Source organism: Alosa sapidissima, chromosome 16, assembly GCF_018492685.1.
Source record: "Alosa sapidissima isolate fAloSap1 chromosome 16, fAloSap1.pri, whole genome shotgun sequence".
Classification (NCBI taxonomy): Eukaryota; Metazoa; Chordata; class Actinopteri; order Clupeiformes; family Clupeidae; genus Alosa; species Alosa sapidissima.
In genome coordinates, this window is record NC_055972.1 from 10,317,041 (window position 1) to 10,340,754 (window position 23,714).

At 44.6% G+C, this 23,714-nt stretch overlaps 2 protein-coding genes and 1 long non-coding RNA gene across 6 annotated transcripts in view; all 3 read right to left on the minus strand.

Annotated features, from left to right (window-relative positions):
* Window positions 1-20,402, minus strand: part of ryr2b (ryanodine receptor 2b (cardiac)) — a 50,134-nt gene extending 29,732 nt beyond the window's left edge. For all 3 annotated transcript variants that reach the window (XM_042065673.1, XM_042065671.1, XM_042065674.1), the window contains exons 1-42: window positions 20,171-20,402; window positions 18,370-18,489; window positions 18,039-18,143; window positions 17,821-17,895; window positions 17,645-17,723; window positions 17,287-17,399; window positions 17,042-17,165; window positions 16,480-16,576; window positions 16,286-16,360; window positions 16,041-16,197; window positions 15,629-15,787; window positions 15,374-15,495; window positions 14,278-14,461; window positions 13,983-14,118; window positions 13,757-13,852; window positions 13,402-13,520; window positions 13,161-13,294; window positions 12,784-13,025; window positions 12,412-12,604; window positions 12,040-12,259; window positions 11,497-11,601; window positions 11,102-11,205; window positions 10,853-10,936; window positions 10,586-10,745; window positions 10,143-10,290; window positions 9,487-9,695; window positions 8,993-9,167; window positions 8,244-8,452; window positions 7,752-8,089; window positions 7,480-7,597; window positions 7,174-7,340; window positions 6,605-6,764; window positions 6,406-6,492; window positions 5,972-6,198; window positions 4,963-5,782; window positions 4,628-4,828; window positions 1,756-1,861; window positions 1,519-1,662; window positions 1,076-1,352; window positions 789-903; window positions 461-593; window positions 136-239 (exon numbers count right to left, since the gene is read on the minus strand). In XM_042065673.1, coding sequence (XP_041921607.1) covers window positions 136-239; window positions 461-593; window positions 789-903; window positions 1,076-1,352; window positions 1,519-1,662; window positions 1,756-1,861; window positions 4,628-4,828; window positions 4,963-5,782; window positions 5,972-6,198; window positions 6,406-6,492; window positions 6,605-6,764; window positions 7,174-7,340; window positions 7,480-7,597; window positions 7,752-8,089; window positions 8,244-8,452; window positions 8,993-9,167; window positions 9,487-9,695; window positions 10,143-10,290; window positions 10,586-10,745; window positions 10,853-10,936; window positions 11,102-11,205; window positions 11,497-11,601; window positions 12,040-12,259; window positions 12,412-12,604; window positions 12,784-13,025; window positions 13,161-13,294; window positions 13,402-13,520; window positions 13,757-13,852; window positions 13,983-14,118; window positions 14,278-14,461; window positions 15,374-15,495; window positions 15,629-15,787; window positions 16,041-16,197; window positions 16,286-16,360; window positions 16,480-16,576; window positions 17,042-17,165; window positions 17,287-17,399; window positions 17,645-17,723; window positions 17,821-17,895; window positions 18,039-18,143; window positions 18,370-18,489; window positions 20,171-20,218 — 6,789 coding nt within the window. In that variant the 5' untranslated portion in view covers window positions 20,219-20,402. The remainder of the gene's footprint in view (window positions 1-135; window positions 240-460; window positions 594-788; window positions 904-1,075; window positions 1,353-1,518; window positions 1,663-1,755; window positions 1,862-4,627; window positions 4,829-4,962; window positions 5,783-5,971; window positions 6,199-6,405; window positions 6,493-6,604; window positions 6,765-7,173; window positions 7,341-7,479; window positions 7,598-7,751; window positions 8,090-8,243; window positions 8,453-8,992; window positions 9,168-9,486; window positions 9,696-10,142; window positions 10,291-10,585; window positions 10,746-10,852; window positions 10,937-11,101; window positions 11,206-11,496; window positions 11,602-12,039; window positions 12,260-12,411; window positions 12,605-12,783; window positions 13,026-13,160; window positions 13,295-13,401; window positions 13,521-13,756; window positions 13,853-13,982; window positions 14,119-14,277; window positions 14,462-15,373; window positions 15,496-15,628; window positions 15,788-16,040; window positions 16,198-16,285; window positions 16,361-16,479; window positions 16,577-17,041; window positions 17,166-17,286; window positions 17,400-17,644; window positions 17,724-17,820; window positions 17,896-18,038; window positions 18,144-18,369; window positions 18,490-20,170) is intronic.
* Window positions 20,403-20,975: 573 nt separating this feature from the next.
* LOC121685256 overlaps window positions 20,976-23,714 on the minus strand; it is a 34,376-nt gene continuing 31,637 nt past the window's right edge. The window contains exon 3 of the long non-coding RNA XR_006023304.1: window positions 20,976-21,619. This is a non-coding gene — a long non-coding RNA (uncharacterized LOC121685256). The remainder of the gene's footprint in view (window positions 21,620-23,714) is intronic.
* Window positions 21,260-23,714, minus strand: part of actn2b (actinin, alpha 2b) — a 16,472-nt gene continuing 14,017 nt past the window's right edge. The window contains exons 19-22 of one of the 2 annotated variants that reach the window (XM_042065682.1): window positions 23,257-23,334; window positions 22,903-22,968; window positions 22,621-22,779; window positions 21,260-22,534 (exon numbers count right to left, since the gene is read on the minus strand). In XM_042065682.1, the coding sequence (XP_041921616.1) occupies window positions 22,376-22,534; window positions 22,621-22,779; window positions 22,903-22,968; window positions 23,257-23,334 (462 nt within the window). In that variant the 3' untranslated portion in view covers window positions 21,260-22,375. The remainder of the gene's footprint in view (window positions 22,535-22,620; window positions 22,780-22,902; window positions 22,969-23,256; window positions 23,335-23,714) is intronic. The other variant, XM_042065680.1, reaches the window with a different exon arrangement.

Below are 23,714 nucleotides of genomic sequence, written 5' to 3' on the forward strand. Positions count from 1 at the left end.
AATAAATCAAGCCAGGTTTTTACTTGAGGTCTACTGGAATGTTTAAGTTGCTAGCAACTACTGTAGGGCAGTCAGCCTTTGAAATTCACGTTTCACATCAACATATTCATGGCCTGGAGATGAGTGTGCTCCTACTTTCTCCAGCGCTGCCTCGGTGAGGGCCAGGGCCAGCTCGTTGTTATCCATCACAGAGGCAGCAGCCACGTCCAGAGGAGTAGATCCCCGCATGGAAGGGGAGGCTGGGGACACCGCAGAAAAGAACAAAGTGAGTAAAGTCTCACAAGACCCCATAGAGCAACTGTGGAGATTTAAAGTGGACTGTAGTGTTGCAGTGCGATCAGCGGGTTACTATGAAAAAATCATGGACATTCAGCTTTACCACATGCGACACAGAACTAATCTACAGCATGGCCTGTCTGTGGTGGACTTCCTCAAAACTGAATTAGTAAACCACTTGTACCGAGTCCAACATTGCTGTTGTCCAACAGATAGCTGAGATGATCAAACATTGCCTTCTGGTTGTGTCGGCTAATCCGACAGAAGTAACAGAGGAATCTGCAGCAGTGGGCAACCATCTTAGGGAACAGAATTTCCTATGGACAAGGGGGAGACAGTTCTGAAATGTATTCAATTTAAATTGGAGTGAAAGCTGAAAATATCTTGTGAACAAAAATGAAAACATTTATTACAAATACTATAAATTACTTACTATATAAGTTAATTCATTAAACATAGATGTTTCTAAAATGTAAAAGTGTTGAAATATATGAATGAGGGTCCTCTCTTACCTTTGATTCTCCCTCTCCTAAGACGTTCACCATCACCTCCATCACTGTCTCATGCATGCCCAGGGCTCTCATCAGGTTTGGGTGCTGATAAAATACTTTATTGTTCATGATGTCTCTAAAGAGGAGTAAACAATTCAAAAGGGACCTCAGTTGCACTATTATGCTGTATCCTTGGACTCTAGTGATTGTTGCCCCATCATGATGGCGGAGCTATTTACGTACATTCTGGAGCCCAATGCGTTATCTAGCTTTCTAATATCTACGGTATAACCCTCCCCACGTCTCACCCGAGGCCCTGGATCATGAGCGCCTCCTCCTGGCGGCCCATGCGGATGCGGAGCAGGGAGCGGAGGCGGCCCAGGGCGCTCTGTAGCGCCAGCGTGTCCTCCACGGAGCCCGGGCTGATGCAGTAGGCCTTGTGCAGGGGCGCGGCCATCTGGGCACTCAGACCCTCGTACTGGCGCCGCAGCAGCCTGAACACGGCCCGCACCAGTGCCGGCTCCGCCATGGGCGCCTCCTGAGCCCAGCGCAGCATGGCGTCCGATATCATCTGCCGCAGGGACACTGGGGAGGGGGGGGGATGGGGTAGGGCGGCATGCAGGTATGGAAGGTCAAGAGGATTAGAGAGATTAGGTGAGGGGAACTCAGAGCGCTGAGAGGTAGCCTACAACCTTAATTGTAGCTCTTTGTGACAGCTATCTATCCCAGGTGTCCATCAAATGCAACCCACCCGGCTTGGCGATGACAGATTCCAGGGGACACAGGGAGAGCCGTCGCTTCAGGCTGGCCACTTTCTCCACCAGGCCGAAGAGCCGACCCCTGACGGATAGATCCCCATCATCCCCTGTCTCTGAGTCATCGTCAATCTCAATGCCTATATTTAGAGGGAAAGCCATTAGTGGGGTTTCATCTTTGCACAGCGGTGCTTTATTTGCTGCCAGTGAGCCTGGGGGCTGGGGTCACTCACCACAGTGAGTCATGAGATCACTGTGGAACTCCTGGAGCAGTTCCTGGATCTCTGCTGGGCACGGGCATTCTTGCTGCTCCTCACGGAAATTAAGCAGCAGGTTAATCTGTGGGAAGAGAATAGTTCCTTTAACCAAGAGGATCTCCAGCAAGCCTGAACCGCTGAAATCCGCTGAAATCCACTGTAATCCGGCAGTAATCAGAAATTCAATATTAAGTTTTGCATATCATTTCACTATGGCCGCCACTGCAGCACATTGCAGGCAAAATCATATTAGTTTTGTCAAATTCTTTGGTTGATGACTCCTGGAGCACATGAAGCTTGGCGTGCTTGTAGCCCCACTAGACTGATAAAGAATGGAAGCTTTTCAGGGTCATGTCCCATTTTACAGTTTTCACAGAATAACTCAACCATCGCTGAGCCCAAGATAACAAGCCCTTCAGGCAGTTCAGACTGTGTACTGTTGCATTGCATTGTTAAACAATCATTGAGTAGTCAAGGCGGAGGATGTAAGACACAATACAAAGAGGTGCAGGAGTATGGTCTGGAGAGAGAGAGAGGACTTGGGAAGCATACTTTATTTTCTTTGCGTAGCAAGTGGCAACAGCATATGGTGGTCATATCATGTACTACCGCACAGTATATCTAGTTTACATTTATATGCATTAGACTAGAGGGAAGTAACTGTGTGCATTGACTCTAAAAGTCTGCAAGTTTGACAGCTTCAATAAGCAACTTCAGTTAGACAAAGATGTCAAGAAATTGTCCTGACAGATCCACATACTATTACTAATAAATAAATAAATAAATAAAGATTATGGAACAATATGATGTCAACTGTTACCAAAGTATAAATCTAGTAGACAATGATGGAATACACAGTTACTCATACTCAAAGGTAATTTGCAAGGCACTGTTTTCCACTAAGATAAGGTCATTTTAATGATTCTTGTCTTCAGTCTGTTGTTCCAAAAAAATCTGGACAATATTTTCTTAGGCCTAATAAGCAAAAAATAATCTATGGTAGTTGACATGTTCAGCCATCACTTTCTCTGAGCATATACTTCAATTCAGAAAATAGGACTGAGGCAAAACAGCACACTGTCTACTCTAGTCTGACAGGAAAAATGGGTAACACTTCATTTTAATGTGTCGCTGTTACAGTGTACCTACCTAATTAGGTACAGTGGTACAACCTGTGTAACAACATGTACTATCAGGTACTATCATTGTACTTGCATTATGTATTTGTGGGTACCTACATATAGTTGTTACACTGTAATACTGAGTGCTTTTACAAAACTACATTTTCATCAGAGGCAAAGAGCTGACCTGAGACCTGCTGGATGGGGTAAATCTGGTCATGATAGATTTGATATACAAAGCATTCTTAGCTCCAGTCAAGGCCTCATTGTCTTCAGTACATGTAACAGCTGTGCTGCTACAACCTTGTTACTCTTTGATACAGTGGAATAAACCTATTAAGTGTACCAGTTAATTACTTACATGTACATATGACATGTATGTTATGTCTTCGATGTCTTGGAACAGGTCTACTAATTCACTACATAGTACATATATTAACTGTGTTGGTACACACTTATTGCTCTTTGATACAGTGGCATAAACCCATTAAAATGAAGTGTACCAGTTAAGTACTTACAATTACATATTACATGTATGTTGTGTCATTGGTGTCTTGGAACATGTCTGCCATTACCCTACATACTGTAGTACATGTATCAACTGTGTTGGTACACATTTATTACTCTTTTGATACAGTGGAATAAACCCATTAAAATAAAGTGTACCAGTTAAGTACTTACATCTACATATATACATCCTGTAATTGATGTGTTAAAACGTGTCTGCTGTTACACCACACAGTACATGTGAATTAGTAGACCTGTTCCAAGACGAGACCTGTTCCAGTTTATTCCACTGTACATGTACACTGAAGACAATGAGGCCTTGACTGGAGCTAAGCATGCTTTGTATATCAAATCTATCATGACCCGATTTACCCCATCCAGCAGGTCTAAGGTCAGCTCTTTGTCTCTGATGAAAATTTAGGCAAATTGGCAAAGTTTTGTAAAAGCATTCAGTATTACAATGTAACAACTATATGTAGGTACTCACAAATACATTATGCAAGTACAATGATAGTACCTGATAGTACATGTTGTTACACAGGTTGTACCACTGTACCTAATTAGGTAAGTACACTGTAACAGCGACACATTAAAATAAAGTGTTACCAAAATGCTATGTGGCCCCAGCAGTGGCGCGACTGGCTGGGGCACCTGCACCGTACGCCGGCGACCCGGGTTTGATTCCCGCCCCGCGGTCCTTTCCGGATCCCACCCCGACTCTCTCTCCCCCTCACTTCCTGTCAATCTCCACTATCCTATATAATTAAAGGCATAAAAAGCCCAAAAAATATACTTAAAAAAATAAAAATGCTGTGAAAGTATGGACACGTCTTGAACTCTACTGACAACAATATATTAATTGCAATGGGAGTGTACAGTGTTATTTAGGCTTTCAAGTTTCTGTCAAATTTAAACTTTAGAGGGAGTATCTCAGAGCCAGAGTGCCATTCATCAGGGATGAAGATACTAAAGCATATTTATAGTGCATTAGTCTCTTAAAGCAGTGTTTCTCAAACTTTTTCAGACCAAGGATGTGTCCAAATTTGTGTCCAAATTTCAATCTTAAACGTTCTATTTAATCATAAACTATCTGAAAACAGGGCTTTAAGTGTAAAATACCGAACTTGTCCTTTAAGACTCCTGTACCTGTGCCTGTGCACTTGCAAAGGCCTTGTGTTCCCTGTGTGATAAGTAAATAAGCATGGCCTCATTCCTGTTACCTGCTCCTGAGGAGGCGAGCGGAACTCTTTAGTCTTGCGTGCCGTGAGGGCAGCGGACATGTTGAGCGCCTGCATGACCTCATTGTAGCGGAAGCGCTGGTTCTCCTGGAGACGCGCCACAAAGTCATCGGCGAAGGCCACCACTGCCTCCACTCTGTGACGCACCTGACAGTCACACAGGTACTCCAGCAAGTGACATACCTGAAAGGGCAAAATCGAGAGAGATGTTGGGAGGGAGTGAGGAAAGTAATGGACAGGAAAACAGCATGATTTAATTTCAGCCAAAGTTATACAAGGATACCTTGTGATAAGGAACCTATCACTTCCTAACTCACTTGCAGTTTCACAGCCTCAGGCAGTTTCATCTGCAGTAGACTTTGCTTGGGGAAGCCTCCCAGACTTTCATCTCTCTCTCCATCAGCATCCACCTCAAACTCGTCCCCATCCTCGTCCTCGGCGATGGCCCAGTTTTGTATGTAGACGCCAGGCAAGATGAGTCGCAGGGCTGCCCTCAGGTCTGGGCCCCGGTACACCCCCATGAGGAGCAGCGTGTGCAGCAGCCGCAGGAGGGGCACCAGCAGCAGCTCCACGCTGCCCCCTACAGGATCCCGCACGCACTGGCCCACCGCGCACACGGCCTTCTGCAGCATCTCCACCAGCAACGCCTTGAGCAGCTCCAGCGGGAACGCGGGGCTGTCCTGCTGGACGTCCCCTACTCTGTCGTCCGGAGGCTCGCCGTTAGCCGCCTGGTCAAGCCGGACGAAGCAGGGTGCGCTGAAGTTCAGCCGGGGCCACAAGGACCCGCTGCGGACACTACCAGGCAACGAGTGGCGTCTCTTGTGGCTGTTGTAGAGCGTGACAGATCTCGTGTCGTCCGTCATGGGCACGATATACTCGTGGGTCATTGCCCGTCTGGCGCCGGCGTGGGCATTGAGATGGACCTCGCTGAAGAGGGCGTAGTAGGCGTCCCGTAGCGGGCCGGGCATGTGGCGGCACTGGAGTGCGTAAAAGAACTGGGACTGGTCCACGTGGCTGCAGATGGCATGGGCCACATGAGTGTTGGCATGGCTACAGAGGGCAGAGTAGAGGTGAAGGGTGTGCTGGTGGAAGGTCAGGAGGTCATCGAGCTCTGACAACTCGAGAATATCCACACACCTGTCAACACAAAACACATACATGCATATACTGAACACATGCCACAAAACATCACAGAAGCAAACAGTACATTTACAAAATGAATGAAAATCATTTGAAAATCAATAACTTCATGATGTATACCGGTACTTCTAGATGACACACATAAATTACCCAGGGTAGTACTGGCATGACACTTTGAACTCTGACCTGTTCTCCTCAGGGATGTGAAGGGTCATGACCTGCAGCAGGCTGTGACACTGCACCCTCCAACCGTGCCTCTCGTCCATGCGCGTCACCTCCACCCTGGGGGAGTGGTCAGGCACGCGCAGCCAATGGTAGGGCTCCAGGCGCTGCACGTGTAACCGCGGGGGGCACTGGGCCACCGAGTTCCTCCTCTCGCCCCGAAACATACCCGCAGACACGGGCATCACGAACTGAGCGGTGAGATCAAGAGCTCTAATTACACGCAGATTCATGAAAACTCCATACTGTGATTCTAATTAAAAATCTTGGCCATCGACGAGAGATGAAATACAAAAAATGAATACACACAGGCAAAATATACATGGATAAGAATCTCAATATATGCCTGAACCTGCAGATAAAACACCCGCATGAACTTGATATGATGTGTGTGTTACCTTAATCCTGCCAAGCTCAAACTGAAACATGTCGGAGCTTGTGGCTTTGGCGAACACGGCAGGATACAGCCTGATGCAGGGCTCCACCTAGTGAGAAGCACAACTAGTGAGCAGAGGTCATCTCCAACACACGTTACGCATCTCTCAGCGCCTATTGAGAAACTATGGGGATGGGGAACCGGGGTGCGATAGAAGCTACCTGGTGGTAGGTGTCCAGCTCTTTTCCATTGGCAGTGAAGGTCAGAAGTCCTGTTGCTGTGTCTACAAGACAACCAATCTCTAGTCCACCACCGCTGCGACCGTGAGTAGGGTTAATTGCCTCCGCTGCACACACCATGAAACAGCTGCAGCGCTTTACACTGTAAACACACACACACACACACACACACACACACACACACACACACACACACACACACACACATTATGTACACGTTTGGTACCATATCAGACTCATATTTAGAAATAAAAAATCTGACCCTGATTTCCATGGGGCTTTGTCACCCATATATGGTGGTTACATGAGGGTTCTATAAGAATCATGTGGCTGAGATCTACAGTACAAGAATATGTACCATATCAGACTCATATTTAGAAATAAAAAATCAGACCCTGATTTCCATGGGGCTTTGTCACCCATATATGGTGGTTACATGAGGGTTCTATAAGAATCATGTGGCAGTACAAGAATATGTATTTATTACTGTATATGTAGGTCTGCATGTATAATAAAGTTCTAGGGTTAAAGGCCCACTTTAGCCAACAAACCTTTCTTGAACTTTGCCCTGTTGATCCCCAAGTGTCACAGTGACCGTGCGAACCCTGTCCAGGTCAAAGGCCTGCTGCTGCTGCTGCTGCTGGAAGCTGGAGGTGACCCAGCCGACCCAGACACAGGAGGGATCCTGACCAGGTAGCAGCCTCACAGAGTAGTAGTACTGCAGGACAGGACACAACACAGGAAACTCATGGAATTGATATTCATTGCCAGAGCACACCGCTTTCATCATGTCTTTGTTGATGCAACGGGACAGCAACACAGCTAAAGTCTGGACAGCAACACATCTGAAGTTTTACCGTGGAGCAATTGGAGAGGCTCTTATCCTCGTCCTTCTCTGTGGCCACCACTTCTTCCAACAGACGGGCAGAGGAGTGGCTTGCATTCAGCTCTGGTTTAGGTCGCTTCAACATAAAACTGAAGGTGTTGACAACACATGGACCAGACAGCCAGACAGACAAACAGAGAAAACACAGAAAAAAAGCGAATGAGGAATGCGAGTCAACTTAAGTGTTGAGAAATACAACAAGTACAAGCAGAGTAAAAAGACATGATGTCTGTCCTCTCTAACCGCTGCTTCAGTCTGGAGGGCTTTTCTTGGCCGTGGTCTTTGTGGTTGTTGAGTTCATCTCTGGACCCAGCGTGCCGGCGAGCTGACTTCATAAGGACCTCAAAATCGGAGTCGGTCTCCCCCTCCTCAGAGTCTCTCTTGGGGTGATAAGCAGTGCTGCTGCAGGGGACGGCGCCCTCTAGTGGCGGGGAGAAAACCTCGGCACACTCGATCGGTAAGCTGAGGCGGTAGTAGCCAATGTCCGAACTGACTGTGCCACTGGTGCCCTGTGATCCTGATGATTTTTGCGTCACCTTCAAACAAGGTGATCGGTCTACTGTCCCATCAAGACGAGTTACCTGTAGACACAGGATTGCATGATATTTGTTTTGTTGACTGAGATGGTTTAAGTATTAAATTTATTGTTTCTCTTAAATTTATCGTTTCTCTGTGTCATATATCTAAGTGTAAGTCAGTACATCAGTATCTGTCTATCTCCCCTGTCTCCCCTACCTGAATACGGCTGTGGTCTGGGGGAACAGGGGTGAAATGGGGCTGTTTCCAGCTCATCCATAGAGGAACGTCTCGGCTCATGTTGTGAGCGAATGGCTGGTAGCCCTCCTGGAGTCCACACGCACCAAAGTAACGCAGGGGGTCATCCTGTTGACCAAAATGTAGACGACCCACCTGGTTCACCCCTACACTGCATACAGGCATGAAACCTGGGGAACAAAGATATGTCGTGTAAGCTAAACCTTACCAAAAAAAGGTATACTTAAAGTTCATTTTATCAAGTAATGTGAAGTACAGTTGAAGTATAATTCCCATGTTTCCTTTAGGTAGTAAGTTTATTAGTATAAATGTACTTGTACAGGTACTATGTTTATACTTCTTCGGACTAAATTGGCCCACTGTCAGTTTGTTGAGTACTGAGAACTATACTGTAAGTAAACTAGTGAAGATAGTAGTTATATGCTTCTAGCACACCTTTTAGTACATTATAGTATACGTCAAGTATTAGTTAAGTTCACTTCCATGAACTTCTTTTTGCTAAGGGACGACTTGAAACATCGCACAGTGAGCATGCATACCATTCTTTGAACTAAACACACTGAACCAACACATGAAATAAGGCTTGTGACACATTAACAACCGATTAAAATAAAACCGAATCATTCCAGGGCTGGCTTCACACCATCTGCTTATTTACAACAATTTGAAATAATAAAGTTAGTCAGAGACAGTACAATAACACCACAGACCATCTTGGACCGCAAAGTCTTTGGCAGCGAGCTCAGAACCATGGTCGTTCAGCAAAAGCTCCCCGTTTAGTGTGAACATCATAGTGCACTGGTCAAGATCCAGCATGCAGCCCACGACATCGCCCATCTGCCAAGCATGACCCAGCTGCTCACTGCCCTGATGCCAGAGACGCCCCTGTAGAAGGAGGAGGGAGGAAGAGTGTGTGTGTGTGTGTGTGTGTGTGTGTGTGTGTGTGAGAGAGAGAGAGTATGAGTTTTGTAAGAGTATGTGTTTAAGTCAGAGAGTGGGAAAGAGTGTGTGTGTGTGAGAGTATGAGTTTGAGTCAGTGTGTTTGTGTGTGAGAGTATGAGTTTAAGTGGGAGAATACACAACACAGATATCAAAAAGAACATAAACTAACAAAGCGAGAGATAGAGAGATTACAAACAATTATCCTCGTATAGTACAAGTCATTTTACCGTGCCATGTCCAGTTGACCAGTTCTCATACCCACCTTGCAGCCATCAAAAACAAAGGCCTGGTCATCTGACCCTAGCTCCAGGTCTGGTTTACAGCCGGACTGAGCCCAGCCCACCTTCATCTCCCCGGAGGTCACTGCTTCAAACTCAAAGTACCACTTCCCCCTCTGCACAGAATAGGAACGCTCAACTCGGAATATTCTGAACTTCTCAGCCAGGGAAAGGCCAGCATCTGGAAGTGCCACTGGGACACAGAAACAAAAAAAAAAACTTTACTAACTCTAATGGATTGTTTGGCTCATAGATATGACAAAAACTTGTCATCCACAATAATCCACTTTGTGTCTCCCAACACCTTTTACAATAAACAACTTGACTACCTGTAATGGTATAAGATTAAATACAAACAGATGCTAACTAGGCATTAAATGTTCAGTGGACAGTGTTGTTAGTGTATATAAGTATAAGTATATATACTCTTTTGATCCCGTGAGGGAAATTTCGTCTCTGCATTTATCCCAATCCGTGAATTAATGAAACACACTCAGCACACAGTGAACACACAGTGAGGTGAAGCACACACTAATCCCGGCGCAGTGAGCTGCCTGCAACAACAGCGGCGCTCGGGGAGCAGTGAGGGGTTAGGTGCCTTGCTCAAGGGCACTTCAGCCGGGGAGCATAGTGAGCGTACTCTGCTCCTGGTCCAAGGGCTCCACTGTGTACCCATAGGCCAGTACGGTGCTCAGAGCGTCCCTCACAGCCTCACTGCCAGACCTCTGGGTCCGCTCGTCCAGCAGAGAGAAGGGCACCAAGTGAGGACTCCTCTTGCCCTTCACATCCTGAAGCAACCCATGGGGAAACATTAGAGAGATTAGACATATTACTCAATGTCATCACTGGTGTCGCAGAATTTTTCCACTCATTATAGATCTCCTCCTACAGATTGATTACTACACATAAGCTGCCTTGTGTGAAGCACAGTTTCTCTCTGGACTTCAAACTGCACCCTTGGGTATGGGAGGCAGCTATACTACCAAGGTTGGTAAAACACATTGACACTATAACATCTATCATCAGTATGTTCCTTAAGGAGTTCACCGGCTGACTGCCTTGATCCCCCTTGCTGTCCTGTACCTGCTGCGGCCCATAGCTCCATCCCTGTCTGATCCTGTCTTTGGCCCACAGGTTGTGGTCATTCTCGGCCAGACGGTCCACTATGGCCTCCTGGGCAGCGGTCAGGGTGACATGAGACAGATCGACAGGAGAGGGTCGATACCCATTCCACAGCTCATACCTGTATGATTGGGGAAAAAAAGATTGTCCCATTTCCCTGTGTCCTTTTTAATCTACCAGGCCCCCTTAAAGATAAAATATCTTTTGAAAATCAGCTCATGGACATACTTGTTAGATAGTCGGACATATTTGACCTTCTCATCAGCACGGTCATCTGACAGTCCAATATGGACTCCGAGAGCCAAGAGTGTCCTTAAAGACATACAGCATTAACATACAAATTTGCATGAATGAGGCAGGAATGTATTAGCCTGGGAAAAAACCCAGACGTACTGAGAAGGGTCTGGTTTCAACTGGGCTAGGAATGTATGCTATGAGAAATGGGAGGTATCCCCACTGTCCACTCGGTCACCTTACCTGAGTGTCTCCTGGGCAGCCTGAAGGTTCAGATTCTTCTCTTGGTCTGGCAGTTTGGAAAATTCAACCAGATCGGGATGATGTTTCTTATTTTCTTCTTTAACCTGCAGTATACACAGTGCATGAGCCCTTATCAATACAGTTGGCAGACTAAATGAAAATCATGATACAAACACTAACCGTAAGACAGCAGGCCCAAGGACAGTGAAGCTACTGCAATTTCAGAGTTTAGTGAAAGCAGGAAGCTAGGCAATGGGACGGTGACATAACTGACAGATTATCCCAATTAAAGGATGATTTAAGACAAACTTAACACCATGGCCCTGTCTCAGTGAACACACCATATTCAGAGCAGTAATGACCACGTTCCAACCCAGTATGTGTAGTGTACTCACTGGCCCGTAGATCCAGCCTTGGTCTACCATACTGATGAGCCAGAGCTCATGTAGGTTCTCAGCAAGCTTCTCCCGAATCTGCTCCAGCTGAGGGGGGAAGGCCACCTGAGAAATCACAGATCAAAAGGCTGCAGATCAGGCTTTACCCCTCCTAACTGCACCCCAGGTTATCATCTGGTGCCATTCCAAATGAAGTATGCAAGTTAAAATTCACCATCTAGATGAAAGTGCCAAGTGATTCAAGCACTATTGATGACTCATAACATTAATCTTTCTTTCAGATTAATATAAAACGACCTGTTCTGGATCTGAAAGTGCAATGCTTCTTATATATGACACATTGTTATAGCATGTATGCATTAAACAAAGCTCATTAGCAATCAAAACAATGAAATGAGTAATTATTTAAATAGTTGATTGTATAAAACACTTAGAAAAGCCTAATGATCACCAGCTGACTTTCAAAACCATCATTATTTTAAATGTAAAACTGTCATGGTTTGGTCTCGTTGTGTGTCTCTTTGGAGCCTTCTGCTGTGCTACCTGACTGGAGTCCACAGGCATAGGAGTAAAGGTAGGAGGCTTCAGTGCCACCGCTGGTCCCAGCAGGTCATGCTGGCGACCGTCAAGCTGCCTCATGAATTCCAGACAGGGCTCAACCCTGCACCTGACCCTGGGCAGAAGAGCCTCGGACAGGGGCGAGAAACCAGGAGGGGGCAGGAATTTAAACTCCCCCAAACGACCGCCCAGCAAGAAACAGATCCTAAGAAGCACCCAAGATACAACAGACACATTTTCAGTTACGGCAGTTAACATTATGCCACATTGAATAACACCTAGTAAATACTGTAACCTTACTTATCATTTACAGAAAAAGAACTACAAACAAACAATACATAAACAATCTCTTCCCACCTCACTCCAGCCGAGAAACTGGCCACAGGAAAGAGCAGTCCGTCTGTGCTGAAGTTCTCAAACATGCCCTGCACAGGGAGACCATTGACCCTGAATGACATGCAGAGAGCCCCAAGGTCAAGGCAACAGCTGACCACGTCATCCTCCCTCAGCAGGTGCTGACCGGGTGAGCTCACTCTCCGGCCAATACCACCTGCGTAACGACAAACAACTCTTCACCGTCTCAAGAAAAACCAATAATGTTTCTGACTCAACCAAGAGTCAGAAACATTATTATATATTCTCCATTCTTTAGACAATAACAATGTCTTTCATGAACAAGGCCTCTTTAGATGAGAATAAATCTGATCATGAACGTCTTTATCGACCCACCTGACCATAGGTGAAGCCCATCAAAGCCATAGGAGTAGAGGTCATCCCCGACTCCATTTGAACCCCAGCCATGTCCACCGGTTGGGGAGGGGTGGTAGCCCTCTGTGCAGGCCCAACCCACCCGCAGGTGAGTGGGCTCAGCGGTGACAAATGGCTCTGCCTTCTCCACAACCAGCTCAAAATACCACTTCCTGCACTGAGCCGAGTCTTCACTCATACACAGGAAGAGATTGGGCCTCACACTGAGGGATAAAGGGATACAAAAGCAATAGATGAATTGGCAAGAGGCTGGGTGATACTGAGCCGCCCTGAGGCGTTATAGATGGTAAGTCTTTAGCCACATGGGGAATTAAGATGGGGGTAGGGTTGGGGATAACCTCCTGACTTGATTGCAGAGGCGTGTCTGCAGAAGCAGGTCTCTCTCTGGTAGCAGATTCTCACAGATGTAGTGTTGGTTGGAGCGCACTGCCATCCCATGGCACACACACAGTGAACACAGCACATCTAGAATCTAGAGATAGATTAAGTAAACACACATAGTACACAGGTTTATACATGCATTTAGGATTATGGGTCTGAAGAAATAGATTTAAAAAATAGACACAACTGAAAACTTACCTTGTGATTGCGACCATGCTTGTCCAAAAGAGATATAATCGATTTGATGTGTCCCTCTTTGATAAAGTTAAGAGCTTCAGGGCTTTCTTCAAGGACACAATGTAACACCTCTAGAATCCCTGAATAGAATGAATGTTGAAAGTGAATCATAAAGTTCACAGATTTTTACTATGAATGCACCCATATTCAGAAATAGACATACAGCACACATCTAAACAAGCCACATCAATATGCAAAGGCAATGCAGGAATATGAATTTTTTAAATAACTTACACAAGAATAATGAAAATGTGGTTTCTGCACTTGTACTAGTTTGAATACAGTCAACAACTCTGAGAGAAACTCCAGAACATACCAGAGGATGCATCCAGCTTCTCCAGCCTCCCAATCAGCCACTCCAGTGATCCAGAAAACTGTGCGCAATTATTCCTATTACCTCTGATCAGAGATGCTGGAAGGCAGCAGAGAAGTCAGAGAGTTATGTAAAACACAGGGACAGGGACAGGCCCGGGTTTATGATCGGTGTGTGGAGAGACTAATAAGGAGCTATGGCTGTGTTTTCACATACAGTGCAATCTTACCGAGGAGCTCATAAAGTGAGTTCAAGAGAGACTCCCATTCCTCTCCTGTCTCTCTTCCTGCAACCTCAGCAAAATGTGCAGCACTGCCGTATGCATGCAGACGATCAATGCAGTCTAACGCATAGCCAATTATCCCCTGTAATAGAACAGCATATTTATACACTTACATTATACACATCACAATATAGTGCTTAAGCTATCACAACCAGATCATGGCCTTTATAACACATAACCTACAGCATGTGGCATCTTTCCAGATGAGCAGTGTGTCACTCTGCGGGAATTTATAAATTACCTCCTCTTGGAAGAGGTTCTGTCTGTTCTTCAGAGCCCTCATGCTGTTCTGTCTCTCCTCTTGACCCTGGTTGTCATCAGGAGGCTGGAAGTAGCTAATGAGATCCTGCAGACTCAAGCGGACCGTGGCGATTGGCAGAGCTGGAGTCGGTATGTTAGATCTCTGACCAAGGTCATCCAGTCCTCTGTGAAGAGGGAACATTAGAACTCGTCTTTGTGGAAAGGACGCCCACCCATAATTTATTCCACATGTCATTTTGCGCTGACAATGACCTGCCTGCCAATCTCAGCCAATTAAGGCAAATTACTGCAGTGCAGTTATAGCCATATCATGATTTAAAGCTGCAGTTGGCAAGTCTGACAGATTGAGGGGCCAAAATTTTAAATGTTTACAACTCTCATGCCCCTCCCCCACTACCACCAAGCACCCTCTCATCGAGTTTGTGCTCGTCAGTGCGCACCAGACTGCACCAGACTGTGATTGACAGTCAGATCTCACACAGCACTGCTCTGATTGGACCAGAAGAACCGGGAGCTGTGGATTTTTGCAAAACAATTAACAGGCTCTTTTTTTCTAAAACAGGCTGATTTATGTTGTTCTGTCAGAGCATAGTGTCGGTTTCAATGAATATGATCAAAAAAATCTTGCCAACTGCAGCTTTAAAACACTTAAAGGGAAACTTGGCAGGATTTCCCCCTCTGCTGGAGAAATTGTGCATTATGCTATTTCAAACTAGATAAAGCACATGGATTTGTTTACAAGCTAGCGAACGGTTAGCATAAGTTTGGCAGAACTATGTGGATGTTACAAGGTAAGAAACACGATTTAAAATGAGTTTCTTGTTTCTCACTTCTCTTTCCGGGCCGGTAGTCTCAATGTTGCAAGTTTGGTTTTCCGCATGGGGACGCTAGGCGCAGCAGGGAAAGTCACAATTTTCACCGGAACAGGTCATTTAACCATCCAAATGATTTCTAAACGGGTTTATTACGTTGAAATAGTTGCCAAGTTCCCCTTTAAAGTAGAGCAAATTACGGGAAATGGCTTTGTCTACGCTCTCAAACAAGTCACTGGAGGTTCTCAGGTGCTGTGTGTTTACCTGATGAAGCGGGAGAACAGGAGGACGGAGCTCCTGATGATCTGAGCAGCTCTGGACTCCGCACTCTGGGAGCGGGACAGAGTCACACCGTCATCCATGTGGCCTTCCAGGTGCAAAATGGCCTGGAAAAAAAATGAAGTGTCACAGGAAAAAAAGAGCTAGACGGGAACTCTGAGTAGTGTAGTCCTCCATTCATCACATGCAGTACAGTCCATCAGCAGAAGCCCTGCTTTTCAATTCACTGTGAGGCCGTACCTGGCGTGGGGCCTCGGCCATTCTCTTTCCCTGACCAGTCTGGTAAGTAAGCCAAAGGCCACTGTCCAAGTGCTGAACAAAGCAGATTGAGTCTCCATACTTTATCTCGGCTGTACCCATTCCATCTGCATCCTTCCTCTGGACAATGTCAAGCTTCTCCTACAGAGCAGAATGCAACACATTATTCAGCAAAGGAGTTAATGCAATTACACAATCAATTAAGACCATATCACACACAGCAACAAGATTACAGGCCAACACATAAACCTCTGACTAGTTCAATCAAGTTTGCAGGGTTTATTAATGAATAAATTAATTTCCCCTGGGGATCAATAAAGTATCTATCTATCTATCTGTCTATCTATCTATCTAATGTGAATGTTGTTGTTGGCAGGCTGCAGGCTGTTGGTACCTTTGAGGAGCGGAAGCAGAAAGTGGTGGCTTTGGCGTCAGCTTTCTCCCTCCCTATCAGTCTTAAACCCTTATCTTGCGTGAGGCTCAGGTACATCCCCGTGGTAACATGGCGCAGGCGGAATGGCTGCCCCCAGTGAGTGTGACTCCCACTCCATCTGATGACCACAGAAAAACTCCATTCACAATATCGAATCACAAGCAAACAGATTGTGTTAAGTGCTGCATTGTCGCTGAGGTTCTTACGCCACACGCATGGTCTCCAGCCTCCAGAGAGAACGGGCCTCCGATGACGTAGAACCTCCTTCAAAGCACACTGACCTGAGAGAGATATGGAGAGAGAGAGAGCAGGAAGGAACAGGAGGGTTATTAGCTTAGTCTGATAACAGTTCAACACACAAAGAAGATCTTTAGGTAGAGAGACAGAGAAGGACGCCCACCTGCGTTCTTCTTCTCCATGTTGCACAGGTGGAACCGTTAAACAGTCATCAGTGTGTCCATGCAGGAGTCGGAATGTGTCCCCTCCTTTGAGGTACCCTAAAGGAAACCCACATAAGAAGTTGATTTTGCTGTTCTACCTTATATTATGCAGAATATCTGACAAAAGAGTCTACAGTATGCAAGGGTCATGCTATGCAAAATTAATTACCTAAAATCATTTCCCATTTCCCTAAAAACATTTCCCATTTTGTGTCATGTGTACTAATCCAAATCTCCAAGCCCAAAACCAAAAGAAAAAATATGACAATTTGAATTAGAAGTACCCTCATACAAATGTAGTCTTTTGCATGCTCTAGCTGAAATCTATTTGTATGTATTTTTATAATTATACATACTACAGTATCATTTTGACAGTGCAGGGGAGTATGAGGGCACCTGAAACATGGAGATTTCTAATAATTTGTCATGGAATGACCCTATCATGATAGTCCTGAAATGAAATTAAACTCATTTAACAGAATTAAAACTCACTTAACAGTTGTTGTTGACAGGGTCACTTACCTTGAGCCACTGCACTTCCTGAGGATATGGAGGCTACACTCCACAGGGTCTGCTGGAAGGCAGCATCCACCCTCAGACTCCCACTCTCATCCCCTGAGCTGGTGCAGTTAGACTGGGACAGATGCTGAAGAAGAGATAACATATGCTTTACGGTGCTCAGCAATAAATTCATCAGCACTGATTTATTGCCATGAAATTATTAACCAATCAACATTAATTTACTGCACTGATTCCGCCACTCTTACCAGGTATCGCTCTGAGGAGATACTGACAAGTATTAGGTCATCCCCAACTCGGACCTTCTCTCCCTCAGACCTCTGCTTGGAGGCAGGGTGCACAGTCCACCAGCACGCCTCGCCTGGAGACAAGCAAAAAACACACAGTGTAGCTGACATCCACACTGCCCTGTCAACTCCTGCTGAATTCCTACAGCTAAGGTTTGATATGAATAATAAAGTGAGAAAGCAACATTTCACAGGCAGGGTGAAGTTATTCTCATGAGAGTACTATAATTATTACTATTAATAATTATTATATATTATATATTATTATACACTTATTTACACAGAGAAAATGTATTGTCCAAGCAAATGTATGACGTACCTATTATTTCCTCTTGCAACCCTACATCAAATGCCAGCTTATCAGTGGAAGAGCAAGTTGTGGACAAACAGCATAGGTACTGCAGGGGGGAAAAACAATTAGAGTTCACTCAGAGAATGGCACCGCAGACATCTAAAATGCCCTAAGATATGAGAGGCATGTCTGAGGTGTCTCACCATTCCACTGTAGGCATGCCGCAGCAGCACGGCCTGGCCGTAGAGGAGAGTGCGGTGGCTTCCCATCTCAACCGCCTGGAGACCAAAGATAAAGTAGGCTACATAAACACAGGCTCTCTCAGGGTAGCATTTCCAACGGCATGCATATGATTTGACTTGTAAAAACATGGATCTACCAAAAGTTCACTGCATTAATGACAGAAAAGTATGTCTCGTACCCCTGTCTGCTGGCTGCTCTGTTTGGCCAGCATTTCCTGCAGGGCACGGACTGACAGACACTGGGCCAGCACAAACACACAGACGGACAGGTCCACGGGAACATTCTGGAAAGAAATGTCACAGCATTGCTCTGAGGGACAATTATTTCAATTCAATCATTCTTCATGGTGTAATTACCATCCTTTCATCGTCTCTACACATCCACTAAACTTAGGATTGAGTGCATCTAAGGTCAGTTGGAGATGAATATATGTAAATGCTTTACTGTAGTGTGGTGCAGCCCTATTCTAGAGTTGAATATGACCAGTAGTGTGGTGTCGAGACTCTCACTTTAGAATTGGATGTGGTCTCCAGGAAGCAGAGCCGGCAGCCAAAGCCTTCCGCTGCCAGGCAGAACTTCTGCTGCCTCTGCTGAGCCGACAAGGAGCACCTCAACGCCAGCTCATCATTCTGCATACGACAGTGTGACAGGCACACAAAGAGAGATGGAAAATAGGGTTGTGTATTCTATCCCCAGAGTCATTTTATTACACTCCGCTGGACACAGTAACAAGGGCTGAATAGTTGTCGTTTGTGTGCAAATTTTACATAAATTACATTTGATTTGTTGTCAATTCGCAATCTCTTAATAAGTAGCATCTATTCAAGAACAGCCAATAGAAGTTATACAAACAGAGGACAAGTGCACCGTGAAAAGAAACATTGGGTCAACCTCTCTCGTGTAAACTACTGGGCATGCTACTGGAGACAGAGTTCCTTGCCCTGAAGTGAAAATACTAAATGCAACATTTAAAACTAATTATCCTGAACAATGCAGTCAGCTGTGACTGTTTTTAAAACAATGTAAATGTTTATTTTCCTAATGACATATAAAACAAACGTCAAAGAGTCCCACCATTAAAAAGAATCTCTACACCCATATAAGGAGGAGATCCAAAGTTATTTTAAGTCTGTCAGACAACAATCAGTTAACTATGGTGCCATTAGATCAGTGACCTTAAAATCACACACTGCACTCTGACTCTCTCTCTCAGACACACACACTATCACACACTATCTATCACACACGCACACACACACACACACACACACACACACACACTAAGGAGTACTTGGTTTTGGCGGTCAGTGTACTTGCATGTAGTGCGGAGGCTAGACAAAAAAATCAGTTTAGAGCTCATTTGGATCTCTGTCAGAGATGCACTTAAGAAGTGACATTGACGAGAATCACCTCTACTGTCGCTCAGGGAGCACACTTATCTGTCACTGTCTGCCTTATCTTGGTGGAAACCCCAACTGAACACAAACAGTCCTTCATCAGGTCCCACACTTACCTGTGCAGTGGCTTACAGTAACATATACTGTAGACAAACACAGCAAACGATTTAAATAAATCACATTTGTTCCAATCAAGTTTTGGTTCACTCAGTGGAATAGCCCTTGCTTGTGACTGACCCACTGCATTCTCCCTCCCTGTGACTGACTCTAAACTAACCATCATGCGACACCTCAGGCAGCCCAGGGCCTTATCTCAGAGCTAGAGATACTGAGCTGACAGCCAACAGCACTAACAGAGCAAGAATGACAGGCGGCACAGTCTTCCCAATGCTGATAAAGATTGTTAAAATAGAAAGCAGCTGATGTTGGGTAAACTATAAGCCCGATGAAACACTTAATTGGGCTACATAAAATAATTTAAAAATGACAATAGGCCTAGGCCTACTGTTGGGATAACACATCAAGCATCTGAATTAGCAGAGTCCGCATTTTTATGAGATTTATGAGAAATCCTGTCATAATAAAGTGCAGTAAGAAGGAAGTAAGTTCAATAAGTTAAATAAATAAGCATGGCACATGTCTAATATTTTCTTATCAATGATGCTCCTTTATGCTGCTAGCCAACTCATTCTATAAAGACATGTAACAACGTTAAAAGTCTGTTTGTAACTGTAAGACTAAGACTAAATCTGGAATTGTGTTTCACACACAGTGCTCAACTGAGCTTCCTGCATTCTGAGAAACGGTTTGTTCATTTATCCAAAACAGCCATGTAACTGAACACCTAATTTAGGTATTTTTGCATACAGTAATTTAAAAACAATCAGGCTGACTAGAGTTTGACAAAACTCACCGTTCGTAGAAACTGAATTTCATCCTCTACCTCTCCCGTTTCAGTCATGATGTGATGCTTAGCCTCGCTGTTTACTTGACCAAACGGGTAATAAATATGTCGCCTTTAGCTACGATGCGCCGGGACTTTGCCCCTGGTTTGAACTGACGACAGGTGCAGGCAACTTTTACGCCGTGGTGGCTGGCATCCGCCTCTCAGCGCGTGGTGTACCGCGCCACACTTCGGTCAAGGCAAGTAGTGAATGTCGTAGTGAAGTTGTAGGACATGTATTTGCATTCAACTGGCAGGAAACCTGTCTGAATTCTTAGAGCAGAATATTGAATAGCTTTGATCTACTTAAAGTGAAGTAACTGTCGTTCACTTCACCAAATATCCCCAGGAGAGCAGAGCATTTCTCATTGTGTATAGTCTATTACAGCTAAGACCATACTTTTTTCCCATTTCTCTTTATCTCTTTGGTGTATTTTCTCTCTGTTAAGAGGGTATTGCAGATTGGAATGTAACATGAAAAGCGGTCTGGAAAATTAGAAAAAGAATTTCCCTAAGGGGACAACCAATAAACTAACTAGCTAACATCTCCAATTGCAGGATTAAAGTCTTCAGCTTCAACAGAATGAAGATTAGAGAACTGTTTCTTTAATTATTTGTTTATTTGTTTGTTTCAGTTTAGTTGATTGGATGCTAATAAGATGTCTATGTATCTTGGTTCATCATTTGCCACTCAGAGGCTCAGTTCCATCTTGATGTGAAGTCTTCTGAAATAACTTTTGATCCAGTAACAATCCAATCCATCATAACAACATAATAGGGGTTGTAACAACTTTATTGGATGAAAGGCGATAGGAAGGAAATAACATATCTTATGATGGTGTCATGATGGCATTACTCTTGCTAATAGAAATGGGGGGTGACAAATGTGCAGTTTGCAGAGTGAACCACTCAGGATGCATTTAAAAAGACTATTTTTAATACATTTCTTGTCAAATGTACGCTATGAAATAGCTGCAAAATAGCTGCATTATGCAATAAGGTAACATCTAAATGGCACAGAATATCCATAATTCATTAATTATACATAATAAAACCAAATAGTTCATAGCAAGTCTTTATTTCTTAAAAGCAATACAATTGTCTATTTCTTGTGTAGGCAATCAAAACAAGTTGTCTTCCAAGCTGTTTTAAAACACACTTGTGAGGCAAAACACCTTCTTCAGCTAACCAGTGCAAGAAAGCAATGAATTACAAAATCACTAAATTAGCCCAAACATGAAGAATCACTTTGTCAGTTTGTTCATGCTCAGGTTTAGAATTGGCACAGGAGTCCTCTGTAGAAGAGAGACTGTGTTGCATAATGCAGTATTGACATGAAGCTGAGTACAGGAAGCCAAACATATGCAAATAAGTCAGAATGGGATATGTCGTATATGAATGGGTAATGCAGTAAATATACTGAGGGACCCCCGGAGCTGCAAATACATTCCCCACAACGAGTTACTGATCCTTTATATTAACTAATATGTACTTGCTGTCTAATTTTGGTTCTATATATCTCTGATGTCCTAAAAGGCAGGTCCAGTACAAAACTGGTATTAGGGAGGCATTATCCATCCAAACACATAATCCCCAGGGGTATACTGTAAAATTGTCAAACGCCTTTCAAAACAGAAAATGATCTAGCAACTTGTCACAATTAAAAACTGTTGCGGATGACAGTTTTGCACATTCTTAGATTGACTCTAGAATCTAAATGCACGTTCCACATAAGATCTAAGAGGCACTGGGTGGAGATTTGTAAAAGAATGTTTGCTTGTAGTGTGAAGAGTGTGAAGCGGATTAGTAAGAGCATAGTCTACTAATGTGTGTGCCTACATCCGTACTGCCCAGGAGTGTCTTCCTGAGCAAGTGTAATGTATATTAAAAAGAAAAACAGTTTTATTGTATTATGTTGTAAGATCATTTTGTTCCATAAGCCTAGAACAATTAAATCAACTTGGGTACCGCACACAAATGATATACGCATAATCTCAACCCTTAGTATTAAGTGGACAATACAGAGAAACAAACTATTCATGAACCTTGGTGCATCTGGTTATCCAGGTATCTTTCTCAAAAGCTGACAGGCTGACAGAGTGTAGAGAAGCCTTCATGGGTGTAGAGGGGGCTGATAGGGTCAGGGTGGAGAGGTTAAAGATGCCAAGCTAGGGGTTAAAGGTCACTCTCTCCATAGAGGGCAGTGGAGAAGGCAGTGTAGTCGAGGGCACCGGAGACCGCGCCTGGCCCAGCGTAGGGGGGCATCCTCATGATGCAGTACTCGGCCTGGTCAGGGGGCAGCTCCCTCCGCAGCTCCTCCGTCAGGATGTAAGGCTGTGTGGGCCGAAACGGGACAGAATCAGACCTCCTTCCAAGTGAAAAGGACACATATGCGAAGGTCAATGTAAAGCACACCCTACCTTGTCAGCAGCCAGGATCCTGAAGGACGCTACAACCTGTTCAGCTGTATCTGTGTCTGCTGTCTCTCTGGTCATGAAGTCGATGAAGGACTGGAAGGACACCAGCCCAGTGGCATTGGGGTCAACCAGCATCATGATCCGAGCAAACTCCACCTCACCCTGACCAGGGTCAAGTGAGGTCGTTCAAAGAAAGAAGATGGGGGAGAGTAGTGTTAAGATATACTCACAGCAGTGATTCCATTTAAAGTAACAGCACACATTGTTTCACAGGTCTAATCCTACCAAGTCATAGCCCATAGAGATCAGGCAGGCTCTAAAGTCATCAGTGTCCATGGCACCGTTCTTCTTCTACAGGGAGACAGAGGAGGAGGGGAGTGGACCAGGGAAGGGGACACAGGATACAGGGGTGGACATAAGATGTCCATAGGGAGAGGAGAAAGCACCTAACACAAACACACACACACACACACACACACACAAACACATGATACACACACACACACACACACACACACACACAGAGAGACACAAAAGAGAGGAAAGACACACTTTAGCAGGTTTTTCTTGGATGTCTACACTGCAGCACACAGGGGCGGGGCAGACGCGGGTTAGGCTGGGATCATTAGTGGTGAGTACCTGTTTATTATTGCCCATGTGGCCCAGGCTGATGAGACAGGCTTTAAACTCATCAGGACGCAGTTTACCTCTGTCCTTCTGAGGCCCAGTGACACACACAACACACGTGTGATGAGCATTGAATGCACCGGCATACAGTATGTGCCTTTTAACATATCTTCATCTGTAATTAGCTTAGTTGGTACATCAAATAAAGAAAATGTATGTTTTATTATTATGGCTCCAAATCTATATCGGGCAAGCTAAAATATATTTTAAATTTTTTATTTAATTAATTACCATTCTGTCCTTGTACGGCTTCTGGTGGCATGAAAAAAGAGAATAATATTGTGCATTACATGCAGTTAAGGTTTCAACTTCCTGCTAGACTGGTCATGCAGTTGCTTGTTGAGTGAAGGAGTTGGTTTATTTGTTTGGTGATGATTTATTTGTTTGTTTATTTGTTTGTTTCATTTACT